The sequence below is a fragment of the Misgurnus anguillicaudatus genome, chromosome 5 (assembly GCF_027580225.2).
Source record: "Misgurnus anguillicaudatus chromosome 5, ASM2758022v2, whole genome shotgun sequence".
NCBI lineage: Eukaryota > Metazoa > Chordata > Actinopteri > Cypriniformes > Cobitidae > Misgurnus > Misgurnus anguillicaudatus.
In genome coordinates, this window is record NC_073341.2 from 4,581,735 (window position 1) to 4,598,399 (window position 16,665).

The 16,665-nt window shown below is 42.6% G+C and overlaps 1 protein-coding gene across 1 annotated transcript; it reads left to right on the forward strand.

Moving 5' to 3' along the window:
* Positions 1-8,938: 8,938 nt before the first annotated feature.
* On the forward strand, positions 8,939-12,459 carry LOC141363815 (uncharacterized). The gene is made up of 2 exons (XM_073867336.1): positions 8,939-10,219; positions 10,510-12,459. The coding sequence occupies exons 1-2, from the start codon at positions 9,133-9,135 to the stop codon at positions 12,312-12,314; spliced, it is 2,892 nt and encodes a 963-aa protein (XP_073723437.1). The 5' UTR covers positions 8,939-9,132; the 3' UTR covers positions 12,315-12,459.
* The last annotated feature ends 4,206 nt before the right edge of the window (positions 12,460-16,665 follow it).

Here is a 16,665-nt window from a genome sequence, read left to right on the forward strand (position 1 = left end):
AGGGGGCACATTATGGCACCCGCGCCCCAACCTGTGGGATCTCCATGTATGGTCGTTGAGCGCACGCAAGGTTTAGGTGATTTATCGCAAGCGGTATCTAACACCATTGCCGCGGCTCGAGCTCCGTCCACAAGACGGGCTTACGCGCTTAAATGGAACCTTTTGGTTGATTGGTGCTCTTCGCAACGCGAGGACCCCCGAGAATGCCCCATTAATATCGTGCTTTCATACCTTCAACACCGGTTAGATGGTAGGCTGTCACCCTCCACCATTAAAGTTGATATCGCTGCAATTTCTGCTCATCACTCACTTATTAACGGCAGATCAGTCGGCCAGCACGACTTAGTTATTAGGTTTTTAAGAGGCGCTCGTAGGCTAAACCGCTCGCGCCCTCCCTCTATTCCTCCTTGGGACCTGTCCATGGTGCTGAAAGCCCTGCAGGGAAACCCATTCGAGCCTTTGCAGTCTGTGAGTCTGAAGTTTTTATCAATGAAAACTCTGACCCTGCTCGCATTGGCCTCTGTTAAGAGGGTAGGTGACCTTCATGCATTCTCCATCGACCATTCGTGCCTTCAGTTTGGTTCTGATGTCTCGAGCGTAACACTCAGACCCAGACCAGGCTACGTGCCCAAAGTTCCCACCACTCCCTTTAGAGATCAGGTGGTGAGCTTGCAAGCGCTGCCCCCGGAGGAGGCAGACCCAACCATGGCTTTATTATGCCCTGTACGAGCGTTACGCATTTACGTGGATCGCACACAAAGCCTCAGGACTTCAGATCAGCTCTTTGTTTGCTACGGTGGTCAGCAGAGAGGGAAAGCTGTCACTAGGCAGAGGATGTCTCATTGGATAGTTGATACTATTGCCCTTGCTTATAATCTGCAGGGCATTCCTTGTCCATTTAATTTGAGAGCTCACTGTACTAGAAGTGTTGCCTCATCTTGGGCACTCGCTCGTGGTTCCTCGCTAACAGACATCTGCAGAGCTGCTGGTTGGGCGACACCTAATACGTTCATTAGATTTTACAGTGTTCGTGTCGGGTTTGTCTCCTCTTGTGTTCTTTCCTCGTTAGGGGAAGCACAGAGAACAGGCTCGCAGGTCGGCTTGCAGCCTCCGACTGCTGCTCCAAACTGAGCTCAGTATGGAAGGCCATCGAGGCAAAAACGCGTAATAATTTGTTTTGCCTTCCTCCGCTGCCTTGGCAGCCTGATGTTGCGGAGCATCCACTGCCAGCCTCTCACTAGCTGCATCCTCGCAAACCTGTGTTTGGCTCGGGCATCCACATTGCGTCCCACCGGGTTTCTTTGTATTTTTCCGCGGGGTTAATCCTACTAGCCCACGTTTCCCTCAGTAGAGCACTGCTTTGCTTACACAGCCACGGCTATCATTTATACCTCAACTACGGTTGACTTTTGCCCACCAATAGCCCTTAACGGGGCGGTGGCTTCCGCAGCGTTTCCTATACCGCTCAGATAAGGTGCTTCCCAGTCGCTGGCACTACTGTGGGGTTAAAGGAACATCTAGTGCCCAGCCTTCTGCCTTAAAACCTAATTCTCATTATTCTTAAGTGGAACCGGAGGGCTTTACGCAGACACTGGAAGAGGTCAGCCCTCAGTGGCGTTTTGGTAGGGATTCCCAATTCGTCGGTCACGACGTGACGTCGTAGTGACCGACTGAAAGGGAACGTCTCGGTTACGTATGTAACCCACGTTCTCTGAAGGAAGGGAACGGAGACGTCACGTCCCGTCGCCACAGGGTTGCTCCCTGCTGTTTATCGGCCGGTCACACTTTCCGGCTTTCTCAGCGAAACAAAGCTAATTTCCATATTTGCACCTGAGGCTTATATGCGCACCTGGTGGGGTGGCGCCAGCATTATGCAAATATCTCAATGCCAAGTTCATTGGCGTTTTAGTAGTTATCGAAGCAGATTGGTCCCTCTAAGCGAGTTCCCAATTCGTCGGTCACGACAGAGACGTTATCTTTACAAAGTAATGGTAATATATTCCACATTCCATGGTGGTTTTCTTAAGTTGTACAAGGTAATTTTATTGTGATTATCGATTGGAAATTACACCACTTTTGTTGCCTTTTTTGTATTTATTAGGCCTTTATTTTATTTTTCTCTTTGATTTGCAACTATAGTTTTGTTTGATTCCCTTGTTGCTGAAAAATACTGTTCATTTGTGAATGTTACAGAAATGCTACAGAAAAATAAACTTACAATGCTTGCTTTTATGTAAAGTGTCATTACTCTTTATTCTAAATATCTATATATAAATATGAAGCCATTATAATACAGATTGTTAATTGGTGCAAATTACAATGCAAATGTATTGTGAATTTATTTTTATTTTAGAAATTCAAATTTTACAATATAATGCCAACAGGCAGCACTTTCAGAAAGTCCTTGATTGCACATTTGTCAATGAAAACTGGTAATTCCTGTAAAATAAGGAAAAGGCTTACATTACAAGGAAAAAAAATATAGAACGTTGTGACAAATTATAACACAATTTTAATACAAATTTCTACAACATTGCAAATGCATTGTCTGCCTTTGTGAAGCCAACATAACGTCCGGAGGGGGATGGATATTTATCGCGGATGGCTTTCACCACACAAGAGGGTAAAAAATTTCTATTACGTCTGCCCAGAAATTCCCCCTTCAGCATCCACTCCAAAACCACACGATACGCCACCAATCTGCACTGTCTAAAATATAATGCAGTAATTGTAATTAATTAATTGGTTTATAATGCACCCTATAATCGTTGCGATAATATTAAAAATACATTACTCACTCTATTGACAGCGTGCCATTGAGTCTCTCTGCCCTTGGACGTCGCCTCCAGTTTATATGTGGTAAACTAAACACAACGTGCAAAACGCCGTGGCTCAACAGCGGAGAAAACTCAGGATCTTCAGTCAGGCAGTTGTATGATAGGATACTGTCAATGTCGTCGTCTTGTAGTTGTGGCATTGCTATGTTCCATTCGTGACAACATTGTCACGGTAGAAATAAAGAGAGAACCCAAACACAGACAACTGTAAAATAAACCAAAAGTTTATTTAAACAATAAACACAAAAACCCACAAGGGGGTAAAACAGGTGATGAATGACGATATAAATAACAAAACCAGGAACAAACACTGAATACAAAATAACAGAAACTCTGAGGACTAGATTCAGGTGACACGGAAAGACGTGAATCACACACATTGAATCTTAGACGAACGAACGAGCACAAGACAGAGAACGAGAGGGCATTATAAAGACAGCAACACAAATGGGGAACAGGTGCAAATCATTACATAATCAGGACGGGAGCACACAAGGGAGTGGGGTAAAAGTGACAAGACACTGGGAACACGTGGCCAAAACACACAATGATACTCCACATGTCCCCACACAAAACACAGTACTGCAATAATCTTGCCCTATGGAATCAGACCTCAATCTAACACAAAGGTCTGATAAGACCATGACAGCGACAAGACACTGGGAACACGTGGAAGCCACACACACAATATGACTCCACGTGTCCCCACACAGAACATAGTACTGTCATGGTCTTGCCATATGAACTCAGACCTGAATCTAGCACAAAGGTCTGGCAAGACCATGACAAACATATGTTCTCCACTTCTGTTGGCATCTCACAACACTTGCTTACAAGAACACCACCAATTTTGAAGAGATCTCGGTCTCTCTGAGGCTTGAAAACGTGCTGCTACAGCGGATGCTTCCTCCATCTCTCTGAGTTCTTGATTTGTGTATTCTGGTTCAAATAAATATGGTTGTGAAAAAAATTCAACGCTGTCTGTTGATATATCGAAATCGTCTTCCGTTGCGATTTCCTGTATGTCTAAATATGTTTAGATTAAAGGTTACACCTCCGAAATCTCGGTGTAAATAATGAGTGATGTACACGCGCGAGAGATCACTTCCAGCGCATACGCAGACTAAGCACACAGATCACTCGGACGTGGTTGTGTACAAGAGGCAAAAACTATATAGATAGTGTTCCTTTTTTGTCACACAAACCACTCGTTTCGTGTCTTAGGCCATCAATCTGTACTTACGATGGGGAATGTTTAGTTTGGACTTCTCTGTGCATGCTCTTTTGAAGTAAAGTTTACTAAGTGACCATAGACCTGCATAATATGACTGACAGACAAGAACGGTTTGACCTAAAAATATAAAACGTGAAATTACCACGGAAAAAAAGACACCTACTTCTTGGAAGCCCCTGAGGTAAGCTAAAACATATCAGATTTTAATTTCAAAGTGAACTATCCCTTTAATGACAGTAGCCTACCCAGATAGCACAGGTACGTCTGCAAGATGTCTGGTAAAGATCTGGAGATCTGGAATCCATCTGGTGTGTAAAAACATCTTATAAAGGTCTTAGAAAGAGCTGCTTTACATACATTCTAAATCAAAAACGTCTTGCAGACATCTTCAATATGTCTATATGACATCTTTTAGGAAACGTCTCAGAGACTTATTGCAGATGAGCAAACAATCTAAATAATACGTCTTGCAGATGTAAACGCAGACATCAAATAGACGTCTTCGAAATGTATGTGTGCTATCAGGGTAGTAAATAGAGTTTACATGTGTCATATTTAGAATCAGTTTACATATAACATTGATTCTTAATTCTTAATATTGTTTAATGTCATTTATTCACAGATTGTATTAAAGGACTCTTGTTGTGTAATACTGTCACAGAGCAGTTTGTTCTTGTGTTGCTGGGACAGCACATTGTTGCACTACTCAGGGCTTGGCATCAGTGAAGTTCACAGCTGTACTGAAACGGTTGAGAGCTGACACAGACCTAGAACAATGGTAATTTTTATTTAATCTACATTTTACTGTAATGTAGTATTCCAAATTTTGCTGTAATTTGTATTAATGTTAATATGGCCACTGTGTGTTTTCTGTGTATTTTCAGAGGTCCTGTCTGCAAGACACAAAGAAAGGAAGCTTGCTGAAGTATTAAGGTACAACACAAACATTTTGCAATGTAGTACTTTACACACACAAACACACACACACACACACACACACACACACACACACACACACACACACACACACACACACACACACATTCTGGTTTCCATGTTTTGTGGGGACATTCCATAGGCGTAATGCATTTTATACTGTACAAACTGTATATTCTATTCCCCTTACCTACCCCAGTCCCTAACGCCAACCATCACAGAAATCTTTCTTTTACCTTAGATTTTCAATAAACATCATTCTGTTTGATTTATAAGCTCAAAACGTCACAAAAACACTGGTATTCCTATCAATTGGTCCCCACAACGTGATAATTACCAGGTACACACACACACACACTTCCCAAAAGACATACTGTATGAGATCAGGCTCATTTCACTGAAAATGTTTATGTAACAGATAAAGTCCATACGAGTGGTTATTACAGAATAATCCATTACAATGTGCAAAACAATAGTCCTGTCCAGATTGAGGCTGCGGTGTGACATTCAGGACGTCAGACGATTAGAAGTATTGCAAACTGCCATGTAATAAGAAGCAGTATTTGATAAAAAAATATGAAATATTAAAACTGCAAGCAGTGATGGAAAGGCCCTCGCACACATGACACCGCCACACAGTGGCATAAGTATTAAAGGGAACAGTAGTAAATAGGCATTTAAGCATGTAAACATAGGTGAACCATGTAAAAGTGTAGTATAATGTGCCACAGTTCCTGTTGCTAATTACAAATGACAGTGAGGTAGCATCGTGTAAGATAGCATGAGCGAGAGAGCTAGTGTGTGAGTGTGAGAGTGAGTGTGTGAGTGAGAGAGTGAGTGTGAGTGAGAGAGACTATATGTAAATATTGGCACGTAGATGTGTTCAGTCCAGGACTCTTAATTTATTTATTTATTATTCTTTATTACAGACACATAGGTCCATATCAAAAAGACATACAAACATACTTATTTACAAACAATACACACAAGAAAGGAGGGGGGAAAAGACATTTAAAAAAAATACAGGCTTTTACTCCAGTGCTTTCAGAAACGGGAGTTATCCCTTGTGTCACTCAATTTAATATTGTTTAACAAAACTATAATACTATTTTTTTATGATAATGACAAATGTAGGGCAGATCTGACATTGAATAATCATTGTTGTAGCGATTCAGCGGGAGGAGGGGAATAACGGTATTTGAAACACTATGTACCTCCAACCGAAACACTACGGGGATTCCCAAGGGAATCTTAGATTTTAGCTCAAGAGGGAATACTAGGTATAATTAACTGTAATTAACTATACAAATTGATCAGGGTTTACATGGGGTAGCAGAATTAATAATAACAATTAATTCATATGTTCGTCCACATACCCATAACCGTACATTAACGTCTAAGAAATGTTAATTTCATGGCCTTTAAAATTAACTTTCTCACTGATGTACAGTGCTACTCGCAGCTTGTAGCTGGATCAAAAGGCAGAAATAGCTCATTGTGATCTTTAAACGTGATTTCATCAGAGACATATAGTCCGTGCCCCCTGCTGTGTCTCTGGCAATTGTCATTCGATCGGCTCTCAGGTTTCTCTGGTGGAATTCCTTTGAAGCTCATTTGAAGAATGCATTTGTTTTAATTGTTGCCCATTTTACAACCTTGATAGGTGATAGAGATCTGGGTGATTGTGTTATGAGGAGACAGGGTTATCTAAAGTCACAATTTTAGAGCTGTTACGATCCAGATGCCCAATGGCCTCGATCTGACTCTGAGCCATCTGTTACATTGTAAACATGTCACTTCTTTTTGCCAGCTGGTGGTGATATGGCCATAAGTGACTATTGGCATGTAGATGTGTTCAGTCCAGGACTCTTATCAATCATGTGGAGTTTGTGACAGATTGGACAATGCATAATCATTTTAAACATGTCACTTCCTGTTGCCTGCTGGTGGCGCTATGACCATAAATGACTATTGGCATGTAGATGTGTTCAGTCCAGGACTCTTATCAATCATGTGAAGTTTGGGACAAATCTGACATTGTATAATCATTGTAAACATGTCACTTTCTGTTGCCAGCTGGTGGTGCTATAACCATAAGTGACTATTGACATGTAATCATGTGAAGTTTGGGACAGATCGGACACTGTATGCCTGACTTCCAGCAACCTGTTTCATCAAATTTTGGCGGGCCGAAACAGACACAAATTTTAATATAGAATCAAATCCTTCGCAATTTAGCATCACAAAGGCCTTAAGATGAGACTCGCCAAATATGATGATGATCCGACGAAAACTGTATTCAATTCAATTCAATTTTATTTTTTATATAGCGCTTTTCACAATTTGGTAATTGTATCAAAGCAGCTTTACATGTAGGAGGAGTTAGTTAAAGTATGACTGCTGGAAATGAGAAAAACTGAGCCAAAATCTGAGAAATAATTCAAAATAGCTGACTTCCTGTTTGGTGTAGGGCGTTGCTCCAAGATACTTTTTTGTAGGGCTTGTAATAATACATGAGCATACCGAAATTCGTACATGTAAGTTAAACACAGTCCAAGGGCTGCTTCATTCAATATTTGAAAGTGGCGCTAAAACATGTCCCTTCAGGTTGCCAGTTGGTGGCGCTATGACTATAAATGAAAATGGGTATGTAGATGTGTTCAGGTCAGGACTCTTAGCAATCATGTGAAATTTGGGACAGATCGGACATTGTATGCATGAGTTCCAGCAACTTCCTGTTTCATTGGAAAACATCAAACTTTGTCGGGCCAGAACCGACACAAATTTTTACGTAGAGTCAAATCCTTCGCAATTTAGCATCACAAAGATGACACTCACCAAATATGAAGATGATCCAACGAAAACTGTAGGAGGAGTTAGTTAAAGTATGACGCCTGGAAATGACAAAAACTGCGCCAAAATCACTAAACTAACTCCGAATAGCTGACTTCCTGTTTGGTTTACGGCTTCGCTCCAAGAGACTTTTTTGTAGTTCTTGTCATGCTACAGAAGCCTACCGAATTTCGTAATTGTACGTCAAACACAGTCCGAGGGCTGCTTTGTTGAAAATTTGTAGGTGGCGCTATAGAGCCATTTTCCCACGCCTAATTCCAAAGCCTATACCACATGTACATTTTCATCACTCTTGACATCTGCGCAAAATTTCATGAGTTTTCGAGCATGTTTAGGCCCTCTAAAGTCCCGCTGAAGTCGGAGAGAAAAAAAATAAATAAAAATAACTCCTTGAAGAACAATAGGGTCCTGAAGATGAGATGAAAATGTCTTTAATCGTTTAAAAGGTTCTTAACGGGATATATGAACGTGCACCCGGCACATTCTCTGTCACCGCCGGTGAGCGATCTTTAATGCGCGTGAACATAGAGAGCGGGGGTCGTGAAAAGACTCACGGATCTCGTGAACCGGTTAAAATTTTATTTAGTTTAGACTTTAGTCTAAAGATTGTAGTATTGATGACCCCCGAAGGTTATGGCATAGGGGATTGCTTAAACTATACACGTATACGGAATATATTAAATATTTGTGATGTTACAAACTTTTAGACTCTGCAGTGTTTGCCATAAGCGCTGGTGCTCCACCTAAAATCTAAAATAAACTTTTCTTTTTACTTTTCGGCAGAGTGGACCGTATTACATTTTACCAATATGGTTTTAAAAGTCTCTAACTCATTAGTTTACAATCTGCCCTTGCTGTGAATTATCTCACACGCACACACACACACACACACACACACACGCACACACACACACACACACACACACACACACGGTCATAAGAGCAGCTTGTGAAAGCTTGTGGCTGATCAGTAAAATAGCCTATAGTTGAAAAGATAATATCAGATTTAGGTTTAACCAGATACATAAAATATTTGAAATCTTGATCGTCTATAAGAAACTTTTGACAAAACAAACGTTTATATCAAGCTGTATTTGTGCTCAGAGCCTCCATGTGCCACTAGCCGTCCCCCAAAGTCTTCTGTCCGAGGCAAAGGTGCGAATCAAGTGGCCACAGGCCTGTAAAACGGCAGTCTGGAGGCAGTTTGACGAGGACATTGACAAGGTGCTTGAAGCAACAGAGAAGGGAGATGTGGATCGAAGGCTTCAGGCAATGACGACCATCATCTCCAGCCTAGCTCGGGAGAGGTTCGGTGCTGAGGAAAAGCGATCGACTCCAACCACCTACTCCATGAACCACAGGGCAGCAAAGATCCACAAAATCCGGCAGGAGTTAAAGTCCCTTAAGAAGCAGCACAAGGAAGCCAGTGATGAGCAACGGCATCCCCTGAAGGAGTTGACAGCTATCTTGAGGAGAAGGTTAATGAGCTTGCGCAGGGCAGAATGGCACCGAAGGCGCAGAAAGGAGAGATCCAGGAAGAGAGCTTCGTTCATTTCCAACCCCTTTGGCTTTACTAAACAGCTCCTTGGACAGAAGCGTGACGGAAAGTTGCTCTGTTCAAAAGAGGAAATTGACCAGCATCTGCAGAGCACTTATAGTGACCCTCAGCGGGAGGAAGAGTTGGGTCAGTGTAGCATTCTTGTAGATCCATTGCCCCCCACCAAGGAGTTTGACAGTAGGGAACCACTCTTGAAAGAAGTTCAAGAGGTTGTGCGGAAGGCACGATCTAGTTCTGCCCCTGGTCCAAGTGGAATCCCATACAAGGTTTACAAGAACTGCCCCTTGCTACTCAGGCGACTCTGGAAGATCATTCGAGTCATTTGGAGAAGAGGAAAGGTGGCACAACAGTGGAGATTTGCTGAGGGAGTCTGGATCCCCAAGGAGAAAGATTCAAAGAAGATCAATCAGTTCAGAATAATCTCATTGCTGAGCGTGGAAGGAAAGATCTTCTTTAGTATAGTAGCAAGGCGTCTGACCAACTTCCTCTTAGCTAACAACTACATAGATACATCTGTGCAAAAGGGAGGAATTGCTGGAGTGCCAGGTTGCTTAGAACACACAGGAGTGGTGACTCAGCTCATCCGGGAAGCTCGTGAACATAAGGGAGACCTTACGGTACTGTGGTTAGACCTAGCCAATGCATATGGGTCTATCCCCCACAAGCTGGTCCAGACCACCATGACCAAACACCATGTGCCACATCATATTGCAGATCTGATCTTGGACTATTACAACCATTTCAGGATGCGAGTCTCTGCAGGAGGTGTGACATCAGATTGGCACAAACTCGAGGTGGGAATAATAACTACACTTTATATTTATATACACACACACTTTATTTATTTAACACCATACTTAGTATACACTTAAATTTTGCACACAATATATGTATATACATAACTTTACTGTGTAATATACCTGCCTACAATTGTCATTTGTGTACTATCATTCACTGTCTATATATTTGTATTTTTTATTCCTTATTACGTGTTTTTTGTTCTGTCACTGTCATTCTGTTGTATTGCGGAGCTTCTGTCACGAAAACAAATTCCTCGTATGTGTAAACATACCTGGCAATAAAAAGCTCATTCATCACAGGCTGCACCATATCAGTGATCCTATTTGCTGTGGCGATGAATATGATTGTCAAATCGGCAGAGCCTGAGTGTCGAGGGCCCCAAAGCACAGGAGGAGTCCGCCAACCACCAATTAGAGCATTTATGGACGACTTGACAGTCACCACAGAGTCAGTGTCAGGAGGCAGGTGGATACTACAAGGGCTGGAAAAGCTCATCCGGTGGGCTCGGATGGAGTTCAAACCAACCAAGTCCCGTTCACTAGTGCTGAAGAAGGGTAAGGTCACGAACAGGTTCCATTTCAGCATCGAAGGGGCAAAGATACCACCACTGTCAGAACAGCCGGTGAAAAGCTTGGGCAAGGTTTTTGACAGCAGCCTCAGAGACTCCGCATCAGTCCAGTCAACCTGCCAGGAGCTGGGAAGCTGGTTAAGAGCAATAGACCGTTCTGGCCTCCCCGGCAAGTTTAAAGCATGGATCTACCAACATGGTATCCTGCCAAGAATACTCTGGCCACTACTGGTGTATGAGGTTCCCATTTCTACGGTGGAGACCTTGGAAAGAAAGGTCAGCAGCTGTCTCAGGAGATGGTTAGGGTTGCCCAGGAGCCTCAGTAACATTGCCCTCTATGGGAACACCACAATGCTCCGGTTGCCGCTGAAATCCTTGGAAGAGGAGTTTAAAGTGACTCGGGCACGTGAGGTGCTGATGTACAGAGACTCCAACGACCCAAAGGTGGCCCAGGCAGGAGTGCTGGTGAAGACAGGGAGAAAGTGGAGCGCCCAAGCCGCTGTGCTGGATGCACAGGCTCGACTGCGGCACAAAGAGCTTGTGGGAGTGGTGGCCCAAGGCAGAGCTGGCTTGGGGATGTTCCCAACACCTCCTCGACATAAGGAGTTGAAGGGGAAGGAGAAACGCAGCCAAATACAGGAAGAGGTCAGAGCTGCTGTGGAGGAAGGAAGGACGAGTAGAGCAGCTGGAATGGGGCAACAGGGGGCCTGGACCAGGTGGGAGCAGGCCATGAATCGCAAGGTCACCTGGACGGAGCTGTGGCAAAGTGAGCCGCACCGCATAACCTTCCTGATTAGGGCAGTGTATGATTTCCTGCCTAGCCCAGCAAACCTCTGTATGTGGGGGAAAGCAGACACACCAACTTGCCATTTGTGCCCAGCTCGTGGAACATTGGAGCACATTCTCAGTTCCTGCCCAACAGCGCTCGGCCAGGGTCGGTACACTTGGCGTCACAACCAGGTGCTGAAATCTATTGCAGACACCATCAGCAAAGAGATCAGCAAAGGCGGCCGAGGGAGCAATACAAATTGCTCAATCTCATTTGTTAGGGCAGGAGAACAGCCACAAGCAGGGAGGAAGGCACCAGCAGGGATCCTGGCATCAGCCAAGGACTGGAAACTCTCTGTAGATTTGGAGAAGCAGCTTAAATTCCCCCAGCACATTGTCAGCACAACGATGAGGCCAGATATTATCCTAGTCTCAGAGAGCACCAAGAATATCATCATCATGGAGCTGACTGTGCCATGGGAGGACCGTTTGGGAGAAGCCCACGAAAGGAAGATGACCAAATATGAACATCTGGTCACAGACTGCCGAGCACAGGGCTGGAAGGCGAAATGCATGCCTATCGAGGTTGGCTGCAGAGGATTTGTGGGCCGCTCGCTCCACAAAGCCTTTACTGCGCTGGGCATTGTAGGAACAACAAGGAGCAGGGCCATCAAGAACATCACCGATGCAGCCGAGAAAGCTTCAAGATGGCTCTGGATTCGTAGAGGAGCACCATGGGGGCAAGCGAGTGCTACCTGAACACAAGTCGCGGTCTGATCAACCGTGGCTGGGTCACCTGGGCGAGGGTGTCTGATGTTGAAAGACCCGAAACACTTGAGGACCTCAGGTTACATCACTGATGATGTGTTCAGGTGCATCTGAAGATGTGTTTCAAGAACTGTCATTAAATACACGCTGCCACTTCACCTAAAATCTAAAATAATACTTTATTTTTGTCAGAGCAGATAATATAAGATTCGTTATATTCACTCTATTGTAACCGCCGGTGCGCGATCTTTAATGGTGTGATCAGAATACTATGCATGAAAAGATTCAACTTTTATTTAGTTTAAAAAAATAAACTTTAGTCTAAAGAATGTAGTATTGATGGCCCCCGGTGGTTTTGGCACAGTTCATTGCTATACACATACTGAATATTTCATTAAATAATTTGTGATGTTACAAGCAATAGTTTTATTTTTGTCAGAGTGACCATATTACACCTTACCACCGCTGATTTAAAAGACATTAGTTTACAATCAGCCCCTGCTGTGAATTATCTCACACACACACAGATGCTCACAGAGCAGCTTCTGTAAGTTGACTGATCAGAAAAATAGCGTATAGTTAAATAGATAATAGATAATCAGATTTAAGTTTAACCAGATAGAACTAAAATATTTGATTCTTGCTTGACTTTAAAGAAGCTCTTGACAAAACAAACATTTATATTAAACAGCATTTGTCATAAAATACACGCTGCCACTTCACCTAAATCTAAAATAATACTTTATTTTTGTCAGAGCATACATGATAAGATTAGTTGTATAATATACACATATTCACACATGGTTTTAAGAAGCCTATAATAAAAAACAAACCCTGAAGATGGGATGAAAACCTCTTAAAACATTTAAAAGTTTATTAACGTCAGATATAAGTTCTCTGTCACCGTCGGTGCGCGCATTCACATGTTTTAATCAGAGACTTGGTTCAAGAAATCCCTTAATCTAAAATAAACCTTTATTTTGCCAAAGCGGACAGAATTACATTTATTACGTTTATTTTAAAATGGCAGAAATGAACGCGCACGCAGTTCGTTCTCTATCACCACCGGTGAGCGAGCTTTAATGCGCGTGAACATAGAGATAGGGTCGTGAAAAGACTCACGGATCTCATGAACCGGCTAAAATTTTATTTAGTTTAAAATATACAGGTTTTCATCTAAAGAAACAGACAGGACCTCTGAACACCGGCCCCCGCTGTGAGACACGCAGTGGGGGCGAGAAGCGCGGACGGGAGGGGAGAGCACACAGACCGGTTGTAAAAACTGACAGCCCAGAAACTGGACAGCCTAAAACATTAAACTATTTTGACAGCAATAAACATGACAAACATTCGCGTGACAAAAAACACACACACAGAGGAATAACAACATGTTGATTGACACATCGTAAAACACGCACAGCTCCGGACAACCGCTGTCTAAAAGACCATAAAATACGACTCTCAATACTAGACAGCATGTACACCTTTTGATTGATAGTCCCTCCCACCTGTCAAAGGTGGTCATAAGTCAATCAAATTTTGACAATAAGCGACCTCTACAACTACTCACACAAAATCACAGCAGCAGTGACTGATAATGGCTCTAATTTTGTTAAAGCATTTAAGAGGTGCCAGCCACTTGAGGAAAGTGATTCTGAAGAAGACAATGAAGATGAGGTGACGTTTACAGACATTAATGATACTCTACATGCAACTGATCATAATGATGGTGATGTTGTGATCACTTTGCCCCCCCACAAGAGATGTGCATCACACACACTAAACCTGATTTCATGCACTGATGTTGAAAAGTGGCTGCTGTCAAAATCTGGAACAAAGGCTGTTTATAGAAGTGCTACTGCCAAATGTACTGCCCTATGGAACAAGACTAGTCGATCTGCTTTGGCTACTGAAACAGTTGATGAGTTGGTGTCAAAAAAGCTGCTTGTACCTTGTACAACACGATGGAATTCCTTCTATGATGCCCTGGCTAGAATCTGTGAAATATCAATGGTTGACCTTAACACCATTTCATCCAAATTAGGACTGGCAGCGATAACAGAAAGGGAACACCAGTTTTTAAAGGAGTACTGTACTGCGATGAAGCCCCTTACCAGGGGCGTAACTACCGGTAAGCAGGGTAAGCGTTGCTTACGGGCCCGGACCAATCAGGGGCCCGCCCGACTGGAAGAATTTGATTGACAGTCGGCGGGCCCTATCACATATTCGTAACTATCCGCTGTTCCCAGGCTTTCTCATGGGTTTTCAATAGGCTTGTTCGACTTCATGTGGCGCCGTGGGAACCGGCATCCGGGTGGCGTCAAGGTTCCGCGAGAGCGATTTAAAAGCAAACTCCTCCTTATGGTTTCGCGAATCACTCTCGCGGTAATTTGACGTCACCCAGCTGTTAATTCTTATGGCGCATGAAGTCGAACAAGCCATCGCCCAATGAAATCACCGCTAGCAATAGAGCCCAACCAATCACAGCCCAGAGTTTCTGTGCACATTTGAAATCGGCTGGTTTGTATATTTTGGTTTCTTAGCACAAACAAGAAACGATAACGTTTTAAATACCCAAACACTACACAAGACACATAAAGCAAAGCACAAAGTGCAGCAGTAAGTAAACACATGATTTTAAACGGTATGGATACTCCTGCGTATGTAATGATTGAGCTGTGTTTTGTCTGAAGTGCTGTGTGCATCATGCCATCCAGAAGTGAAGCCCGGAAAATGCCTCTACAAATTATAATGTGGTTATAATGTAACGCTATAGCCTATAATGTAAGTGAGCATCTTTTTATGTATTTAGACCTAGGTGTGTGTGTGTGTAGTCATAGCAGTGAGTAACAATATGTTATAGTGTGCTGTCACCAGCAGTGTTTTTTCATATGTTATGGTGTGCTGTCACCAGTGTTATGTTTTTGTTGTGGTGCACGTAGGCTATTTCTGATTTTTCAGTCATCTAATGTCTCTATGATCCTGTCCTGTTAGGGTGACCAGATGAGATTGGCTGAAATTCGGGACGGGGGGGGGGGGTCATCCAATAATAGTTTTATTTATTAATTTTATTTAATAATAAAAGACAATGAATTTCAAACTAAATCAATCATATTAATATAAGTACATATGCTTATAAATAAATTGATATAATACGTCATATTTTATACTTTATACAATAATAGTTCGTACAATAATAGTTTTCTTTATTTTTATAAAAATAAGGAATTTCAAACTGAAGTTACTGAACTAATCATATTTTTATTAATATAAGTATTAAGTACATATGCGTATAAATTTATATAATATGTATAGAAGTTTAGAAATTTTTTTAACAAAGTGCTTTGCGTGCACTCGACCAATCTGACTCCTTCACGCGACTGACTGTCACTGCCTGCACTTTCAACTGTCCTCGCGGCTGCTGCAACTTTCGCTCTCTTAGTCAACTCTATAAAACAAAAAGGTCCTATTGTCTTTGTGCATATAGATGAATTAGATAAATTAATAGAAACAATAAACGTCAGCATATTTCGCGGAGGTTTTAACTGCTGCCAGCACAATGAGAGCCTACAGTATAAAAGCAAGATGCTGCAGCCAATGAGCAGCTGGCGGCGGCTGGCTGCAGCCAATGAGCAGCCGGCTGGGGCTGGCTGCAGGATGACTTAACCTCCTCGCTCATGTTTTATCAGACAACTACTACTCAAAATTTTGCTTTAGTATAATTTTCGGGGAAATTAAAGCGCGATTCGGGATTAAGATTTTGCTTCAGTATGATTTTCGGGACAATTAGAGCAGGATTCGGGATTCGGGACACTAGCTTAGATTTCGGGACTGTCCCGAATTTTTCGGGACGTCTGGTCACCCTATGTCCTGTCCTATTCATTGTAGCCTGCATGTGGACATTGCGCCATCACGTGTTGTAGTAAAGGGCCCGCCTTGATAATCCTGCTTAGGGGCCCGGTGCTGGCTCGTTACGCTACTGCCCTTTACAGTTGCCTTGGATATACTTCAGGGAGAAGACAACTGTTTTTATGGTACACTCTTACCAACGATCGAGACATTAATGTTGAAGACAGAAGCCCTTAAAGTGACCTGCAAATACTGAGGGACCTTCCTGATGCCATAGTAAGAACTTGAATTTGACATTTTATTATTTATTAAGTGAACATTGCTATAGTACACATAATAGTAAATACAACTGCTACTAATTATGATAATAATAATAATATCACTGATTTGTGTTGATACATGCATTTAATGTTATTATTCTTATCATTTCAGTCTATCAAAACCAGATTTGCTGACGTCCTGGGAAATGAAGAGGCTATACTTGCTGCTGTAA